This window comes from Octodon degus, unplaced genomic scaffold (genome assembly GCF_000260255.1).
Source record: "Octodon degus isolate 3935 unplaced genomic scaffold, OctDeg1.0 scaffold00005, whole genome shotgun sequence".
NCBI classification, from domain to species: Eukaryota; Metazoa; Chordata; class Mammalia; order Rodentia; family Octodontidae; genus Octodon; species Octodon degus.
In genome coordinates this window covers 12759086-12768104 of record NW_004524581.1, presented here as the reverse complement: position 1 = coordinate 12768104, position 9019 = coordinate 12759086, and the positions used below count along the sequence as shown (strand labels likewise).

The 9019-nt window shown below is 36.0% G+C and overlaps 1 protein-coding gene across 1 annotated transcript in view; it reads left to right on the top strand.

The window, feature by feature from the left end:
* The first annotated feature begins 7 nt into the window (after positions 1-7).
* The window catches only part of Ppp3cb (protein phosphatase 3 catalytic subunit beta), a 55135-nt gene continuing 46123 nt past the window's right edge, over positions 8-9019 (top strand). Inside the window, exons 1-4 of the mRNA XM_023718540.1 lie at positions 8-95; positions 1146-1270; positions 4818-4929; positions 8925-9009. Of these exons, the coding sequence (XP_023574308.1) occupies positions 68-95; positions 1146-1270; positions 4818-4929; positions 8925-9009 (350 nt within the window). The 5' untranslated portion in view covers positions 8-67. The remainder of the gene's footprint in view (positions 96-1145; positions 1271-4817; positions 4930-8924; positions 9010-9019) is intronic.

Genomic DNA, 9019 nt, shown 5'->3' with positions numbered 1-9019 from the left:
GGTTGATGAAGAAATTGCACTTAGAATTATCAATGAGGGTGCTGCCATTCTTCGGAGAGAGAAAACTATGATAGAAGTAGAAGCTCCAATTACAGGTAAACTGTATGTTTTAGATGTTATTTTTATTGTGTACCATTATTTAGTTGCCTCAATACAACGCTGTTGTTTTTCAGTCATGTGATATACCAAATTAATTTTACATGCACAATATCTTGGGGCCGGGGAGACAGCTCAGCGGCATAAGTGCCTGCCTGGCAAGTACAAGGTCCTGCGTTTGATCCCCAGTACCACAAAAATAAAAACAAAAACAAGACCAAAATCAGTATCTTGATTTGCAAATTATTTTCTGTATGTTTAAAAGTTTTTACCTGTTTGTATTAACAATTCAATTTGAACATTTCCTTTGCTCTCACGCATTAGAAACATATTTTGATGTATCAGATCTCAAAGGCGATCATTTAGACATTAACGAGTGTTGAATTAGAATGGAGACTTTAGTGCCATGGTTATAGTTTTGTCATGCTTTGATGTAAACATATTCTTACTCCTAAAAAAAGGAGCTTTATAAATTTAGGTGAAAATTTTGTAGGCAGGCATAGCAGTGCACCTCTGTAATCCCAGCACTTGGGAGGCTGAGGCAAGAGGATTGTTGCGAGTTCAAGGCTAGCCTAGGCTACAAAGTGAGCTCAAGGCCAGCCTGAACTGTATCTTGAGACCCTGTCTCAAAACAAAGAAAAAAATAGATAGACGACAGACAGTAAGATTTGTCACTGGCTAGGCATCGTGGCTTATAGCCTTACCACTTGGGAGGCTGAGACAAAGAGTACCATGAATTACAGGCCACCTTGCACTACATATGAATTCAAGGCCAGCCTGAGCTAAATAGACCTTGTCTCTTAAAACCAAAAAAGAAAAATTTGTCACTGGCCTCAAATTTTATTGTATCTGTTTTATCTTGTTCTACATCTTGGGCAAATAAATATTTGGTTACACATAATTCATATGACTCTGCAGAGACCACTTCCTTCCCAGTCATTACTTGATAGCATTTACACTATCTCTTATATAAAAGAAATTGGAATTTAAGTATTAATTTGTTATTTCAAAAGAGTTTATTTTCGTATCTAATAATTTTCTTGTTTCAGTGTGTGGTGACATCCATGGCCAATTTTTTGATCTGATGAAACTTTTTGAAGTAGGAGGATCACCTGCTAATACACGATACCTTTTTCTTGGTGATTATGTGGACAGAGGTTATTTTAGTATAGAGGTAATAATCATATACTGTCATTTGATTTGTTAAGTGTTACATGGATTATTTCTGTTACTTCCTAGTGTAAATACCTATGTACTTTCTAAAAATACCTGTGTTTAGTTCTTAATACTTCTGCATTGGGCTGGTGAGATGGCTCAGTGGTCTAGAGCACCTACTTGGAACAAGCTTGGCAAAACACAGGGACCGCGGTTCGATCCCCAGTACCACATGCCAGCCAGTCCCACCCCTAGGTGGGCTGAGCTGGCCACACACAAAAAAAAAAAAAAAAAAAATACTTCTGCATATTCTAAATCTAGAGTTGTTCTTTCTTAAGACCATTTAATTTCTTTTGTATTAATCTGCATAACTATTAACTGCCATTTTTCCCATTGGAAGTTATGAGCAAACTGAGAAGTCTTTTTTTTTTTTTTTGCGGAACCAGGGATTGAACTCAGACCCTTGCGCTTGCCAGGGAAGTGCTTAATTCTACTGAGCCATCTCCCCGCCCCCTAAGAAGTCTTTATTGCCCTGTTATAGGTTTAAGAACAAGCCAGGCATCGTGGTACACACCTATAATCCCAGCATTCAAGAGGCTGAGGCAGGAGCATCGTTGTGAGTTTGAGACCAGCCTGGGCTACAAAGTGAGCTAAAGGCCATCCTGAGCTGCATAGCGAGACCCTAGTCTCAAAAAGATTAAAAAAAAAAAAAAAAAAAAAAAATTGTAGCTGGTGTGGTGGTGCATACCTATAATTCCAGCACTGTGGAGGCTGAGGTGGGATTGCCTAGAATTCAAGGTCAGTCAGGGCTACAATAAAAGTTCAGGGCCAGCCTGGACTGCGTAGTGAGACAGCCTAAAAAAATAAATAATTTTTTAAAAAGGAAGATACGTTGTTTATTTATATATCTTTCTTGTCCCTAAAGACATTAAATTATATGAAAAAGTTTAAATTCTGATTATTTAAAGCATCTAATGATTCTTTTATTGTTTAATTAAGACCCAGCTATGCCATATAAAATCTTTGTGTATTCTAATTATATCATACAGAATTATTGTGTATTTTGAAGTTTTTAAAAGCTTAAGAGGCATTAAAATGACTTGTTGGTTAACGTTTAACAAGATGATTCTTTCTGCTCACGTAAAATGTGGCAAATACTGAACAACCTATATTTTTTAATATATGCATCTTTTTTTTTGAAATGAAAGCAGAACTATATCATAACATTATTCTGTTATTTGCTTGCTTTTTCTTTTCTTTCTTTCTTTTCTTTCTTTTTTTTTGCGGTACTGGGGATTGAACTCAGGTCCTTGTGCTTGCTGGGCAAGCACTTATTCTACTGAGCTATCTCCCTGGCCCCTACTTGTTTTCTTCATAGATCTTTACATTGTGTCTTTCCAAATTAGTAAGTACAAATCTACACCTTCATCTTAATACTGCATTGTCCTTCATTGAATAAACATCACAGTTTCTTATTGAGAGTCCCTTAAGATATTCCTAGATTTTTTGCCATTATAAATGATGCCTTGGTGAGCCATTTGATTAATTCATCTCTGCATATTCACCCTGCTATTTCTGTAGAGCAGATTCTAGAGGAGAACTACTGGGACAAAGCTGTACTGATCGATAATTTTGTTATGTATTTAATATGTTCTTAGCAATCTCTAAGCACTTAACAGATACTAATTTAATCTTCACAATGTTGTTATGGAAAAGTAGTGTTATTTTATCCATTTTATAGATTAGAAACTTGAGGCTTAGAAAGGCTAAGTAACTTACCCAAAGTCACATTATTAATAAATGGCACAGTAATAAAGGGTGTCACTAAGAGTCTCACTAAGTTTGTGCTGTTAATAATGTCTCTTAATAGATATTAAAGCTTTACTTTGAATTTTCATTTCAGTGTTTTCAATATACTTTTTGAGGTGTTCCCAGTGTCAAAGGGAGTTTTGGACTCTGCCCCCCGTTTCCCTTACAAATTTTATTATTGTGAATTTTCTTCCTCTCATTCATAGTTTTATACCCAGCCTTTTAACTTTGTCAGAATTACTTCAGGGCTTTAAGATAATTAGAAAATGGCTCTTCCTAACAATATGTTTTGGGTGATTTAGTTAAAAAAATAACAATTTTAGTTGGTACCTAAGCGTGTTGATGTAGACATACTTGTATAAAGTTTTTTCACTGACTCATTTAATACACTTAAGTATAAAAGGAAAATGACAAAAGCAGCAAATTCATGTTGAATTCATTACCTATTTCCATGGTTTTACTACTTTTTTACTTAATAAAATGAAGATGTGAATAGACATTTTAATTCTTAAACTTTTAAAAATACCTTAAACTTTAAGAATATAATATTTTTGTATATGATAATATAAACCATGTTTCTTTACATTTAAAATAGTCCTCTTTTTTTAAAACCAAGTAAGTAAATTTAGGCTTTTTCTTATGATATATCTATTTAGAGAAATGCTTATTGTTTTTGTTTTAAACTCCTTTTGTTATAAAATTGCATTTGCTTTGAATTAGGTTAGATCATAAACTTCTTCCTTATATAAGACAACATGTATGATCAATAAAACAGACATAAAAGTTGGGCCTTCCCTTTGTTAAGTAGCATTGCATAATGCTTAAGATTAAGGGACCATAATCCTCCTATTATTTAGGAATGCTGTGATTTTTGACAAGTTACTTAAACTTATTGCTTTAGTTTTCTTATTTGTAGAATTTTGTTTAAAAATTTATATATTTTGCATAGGGCCTCACTGCACAGCTCAGACTCGTAGTGATTCTCCTCTTTGCAGCCTCCCTAGTTCTGAGAATACAGGCATGTGCCACCATGCCTGGTCTCAGTCACTGGCTCAGCATGCCTGGGAGCAGGGCTGGCATGGCATGCAATACCAGGGATTGAACTCTGGTTCCTACACTTGCCTAGCAGGCACTTAGTCTCCTAAGCTATCTCACTGGCCCCTTATTTGTAAAATAGAGATGATAATAAATGTCATTTGAGGGGGGTAAATTAAACAGTGTTTAGGGGCACTTGCCTACAGGGCAAGCTGAGACAGAAATTGAGACCAGGTATGGTGGCATGCATCTGTAATCCCAGCACTTGGGAGGCTGTAAACAGGTGGATCACTACAAGTCTGATTTACATAGTGAGACCCTACAGACCCTGCCCTAAATACAGGAAAAAAAAATGTTTGACCCATCATTAGTGCTGTAAATGTTAGTTGCTATTATTTTGTATGTTATTATATTTACTAATGGACCTAAGGGGAAACCATTAATTGTTTTTTGTGTTGAATAATATATACAACTAAAGTAATAGATTATTTGACTCATCAATTGAACAAATTGCTCATCTCCCCTTGGCTACTTTTTTAAGTGTGGAGAATCAGGAGAGAAGTAATAGTTTATGGTTTCATGGACTGTGTATTTTAGTAAGCAATGAAGATATAAAGAATAGTAGAGATCATACGGGAATAGAGTTAAAGGAAATGGAGTAAAGATCAAACAAATTAAACAAAAATGCAAGATAAATTCACTGGAAACATTTTCTTTTGCAGTGTGTCTTATATTTATGGGTCTTGAAGATTCTATACCCAAGCACATTATTTCTTCTGAGAGGCAATCATGAATGCAGACACCTTACTGAATATTTTACCTTTAAGCAGGAATGTGAGTACTTTCATGGGAAATATTTTCAATTTCTCATTTTTATGTTATAGGCTGATGTAGGTAAAAATTCTGAAGACTGTACAATGTAGCATGCAATAACAACTTTTGTGTCCACATATTTGAGGAAGATTATCAAGCAGTGTCTAGGTTTTATTGGTGTTTAATTTAAAAATGTTCATCTTAATATATCCTGTTATGTTGAACTTTTAAAAATATAGCAATAGCCTGAGTTCAATCCCCAGTTCTGGGGGAAAAAAAATCTATATATATATCTATCTATCTATTTATCTATCTATATAGTAATAGTTCAGTATTTTATATATATTTTAAAATTTTTAATTTTATGGGTTGTATATAATTTTGATGTTAAAATTATAAAAGTTATTGTTGCATTTTAGATTTTTGTTCCCTATTCTTAAGATCATTGCAGATCAGTTCATGAATTGGAATTCTTTTTTTCCTTTGTGAGACAAACTCTTGCTAGAGAGTTCAGGCTGGCCTTCATCTAGGTAACCCAGGCGGGGTTCAAACTCAGGGCAGTCTTTTTGCTTAAGCCTGGGTTGGTGAGATTACAGGCATGTACCACCATGCCAAGCAATATTTTTTTCCTCAAGTTACCAAGTATGTCATTTAATCAAGCCTTGTCTTTCTTAATTAAAAACCTGTTTGTGTTCAAGAAGCAGTTCATTATAATTGGTGTAACTGAAGAAATGTCAGAAGCTACCCAGTAATGAGGTAGATTAGGGTATGGCTGGCTGGCTGGGAGTCAGGATATAATTTGTCAATCACTAAGATCTGGACAAGAGGCTAAAAACAAAATGTAACCATGTAACCTGATTCAAAATAGGCATGTCCTGTCAATCACAGCCAGGACCAGAATGCTTGGGCAAAACAACTTCCAACAAACTAGATCTTACATAGGTAGATGGTCTGTTTCCATTGTACTCTGAATATTAACTTGATTGTATCATACAACAGCAACCCTATTGTTATCAGGTAGCTTGTTTCTTTTTCTCTCTCTCTCTCTTTTTTTTTTTTTTTCCCTCCTCGGTACCAGGGATTGAATTTAGGACCTTGCACATGCCAGGCAAGCAATTATTCTACTGAGCTATCTCCCCAGCCCCGTTTGTTTCTTTTTTTGAGCTAGGGTCTCACTGTGAAGTTCAGGCTGGTCTTGAATTTACTTTGTAGCGCAGGTTTGCCTTGAATTTGCAGCAGTCCTCCTGGCTTGGCCTCTTGAGTGCTGGGCTTACAGGTGTGTGCCACCACTGGCTTCTGGAACCTTTTTTTCTAAAATGTGGCTTGCCAACTAAACATTACCAAGTTCTGTGTTGCTTGCTTCTTCTTCTGGAGTTGAAGTCCAAATTCTTCTCACTTCAAAGAATTGAAAGAAATGAGCAAAATGCAGTGGCAAAGTTTATTCAAGAATGTAGGGGCCTGGGAGATGGCTCAGTAGGATAAGCGCTTGACGGGCAAACGCCAGGATCTGAGTTCAATCCCCGGTTCCACCAAAAAAAAAAAAAAGAGTGTAAAAGAGGGCGCCAGCGAGATAATTGAACAGACTACTACATCCCCGCCTGCCCTGCCCCCAGAGTGGACTGAGGCCACCAGAGTCCAGGGATGGTGGCATGTGCCTGTAAAAGAATGTAAAACAGTTACTGGCTCTGTGGAGTGAGTTTGGACTGAGTAAATAGAAAAAGAAGATGAGAGCAAGATCAAAGTACATGCTGTATCTGGGAAACAGTGTGCTATCATAGAAAGTTATGATAGTCCAAAATTCTTAACCTACAGTGTTTATCACTTTTCAAATAACTATAACAATTATAATCTCTGAGATACTGTTTGGCATTTTTTCACATTTTAAACTTGCATGTTAACTTAATATTCATGACTATATTAAGCCATAAAATTCTAAAATAGGATCATAGTATCTGTGGAGATTTAGCTGTGTTACACCCCCTGTAACTACCAAAATCAGAAGATGTTCAAAGCATTTGCATATAATATATGCATATGCTTCCATGTACTCTAGATTATCTATAATACCTACTATAATGTTAATGCCATATAAATAGTTGTTATACTGTATTGTTTAGGGCAACATACTCAGATTTTTTTTGGCCCTGAGATTTTTTGGGGGTGAGGATGGTTTCTGGATCAGATTCTTGGGTACTAGAAAAAAGATCTGTCAGTAAACTCAGGTTAGGAACTCTGGTTGCTATATGTATAGATAGATTTTTAATATTTGAATATTATAATACTAACCAAAACGTTCCTGGTGACTCTCCCTTTCATATCCCACATATGTTTACATTTCTCCACATGTAGACACACTGCCAAACAGACTCCTGGAGCCTTCCAAAACTGGCTCTCAGCTCTGACAGCCTGTGGATTAGCTGCGTACCACCTAGAGATCTTAAGAGGTCTTAAGAGGAAATGAGAACTAAGCTTTTTTTCCTTAGGTAATTAGCATACCCTCCCTCCCATTCTTGCCACAGCAAAATATCCAAGAGTAAAAATATAATGGAACAAAGAATGTACATATCTCCCGAAAATTAAATGATCATTTGATTTGGTAGAGCTTCTATATTGGTTTCCTGCTTCATTACCCATTTAAAATACTCATGGTTGGGGGCCTAGCCCTAGCTCATTTCTTTAAGTGGCTGCTTCCACAAAGCTGTCAGCCTCAGGTTGCTGTAGTTCGATCCCCACAACTCCAGCCAGCCAAACCTGCCCTGAAGGCATTCGGAGCAAAAATAAAGAAAATACTCATGGTACTGGGGATTGAACTTAGAACCTTGTGCTTGCCAGGCAAGTGCTTATTCTACTCAGCTATCTCCCCAGCCCTCGTTTTTGTCTTCTTGAGGCAGGGCCTCACTATTGAGTTCAGGCTGGCCTTAGACTCAGTTTGTAGCCTCCTGAGTGCTGGGATTATAGGTTGTGCACCACCACACCTGACCTAAAAACTCATTTTAGACATGAAGAGCCTACTAACTCCTTCAATGTATATTTTCTTATCTTTTTTTTAAATATATGGGCCTTGAATTTTGTTGTGAAGATGTAATGGTCTTTCCTATAATAATAATTATCATTGGCTCTCAGAATAAAGTAAAAGTATTACAGTTATTTGAGCCTTTAGTTCTAATTGTGCTTTATTTGGCCTGCAAAGGTGAAGGTTTGTCTTTAAAGATCTGACTTACTTATTTTTAACAATATTTTATGACTATATGGAGCATGTTCTACATAAATTTAGAGCAAATATTCATAAAATGGATAACTTTTTTAATTGATTTGTGTGATATTAGAAGCTTGCCTTTTAAAAATAAATGTACAAGGTTGGGTTAGGAATATAGTTCCTGGGCGGAACAACCCGCTTGGGCCCCCCTCCTGTCCCTCTCTCTCAGACAGGGGCTTTCTTTCCCTCAATAAATATATTCTGCTAATAAAAAAAAAAAAAAAAAAAAAAGGAATATAGTTCCTGCCTGGAAAGTGCAAAGTCCTGAGTTAAATTCCTGGTACCAAAAAAAGTAAAAACACACAATAAAATTTACTCTTAGGAATTTTGACAAATGTATAGTTTGCTTGTCATCATAGTGGTGATACAGAGAAGTTTTGTCATAAATCCCCCCCCGATCCTTTTTTTGTAGTTATTGCTTTACCCATTCTCAACTCCTTACCACCACTTATGTATTTACTGTCTCCATAATTTTCTTGCTTTGGCTGTTTTTTTTTTTTTTTTTTTCTTTTCAGTGCTGGAGATTGAACTCAGGACTTTACGCTTGCCGGGCAAGCGCTTATTCTACTGAGCCATCTCCGTGGCTTTGCTTTGGTGTTAATTTAAAACATTTACCTTTTATAATTGAAACTGTATAATACAAACTGCATTATAAAAATTGGTAAAATACAAGGCAGAGGAGAGAGAAAAAAAATCTAATAGTAGTATCTGTTTAAAAAATAAGGATTCATTTCGTATGTTACGTTTTTTCTTTTCCTAGGTAAAATTAAATATTCAGAGAGAGTCTATGAAGCGTGTATGGAGGCTTTCGATAGCTTGCCCCTTGCTGCCCTTCTCAACCAGCAGTTCCTTTGT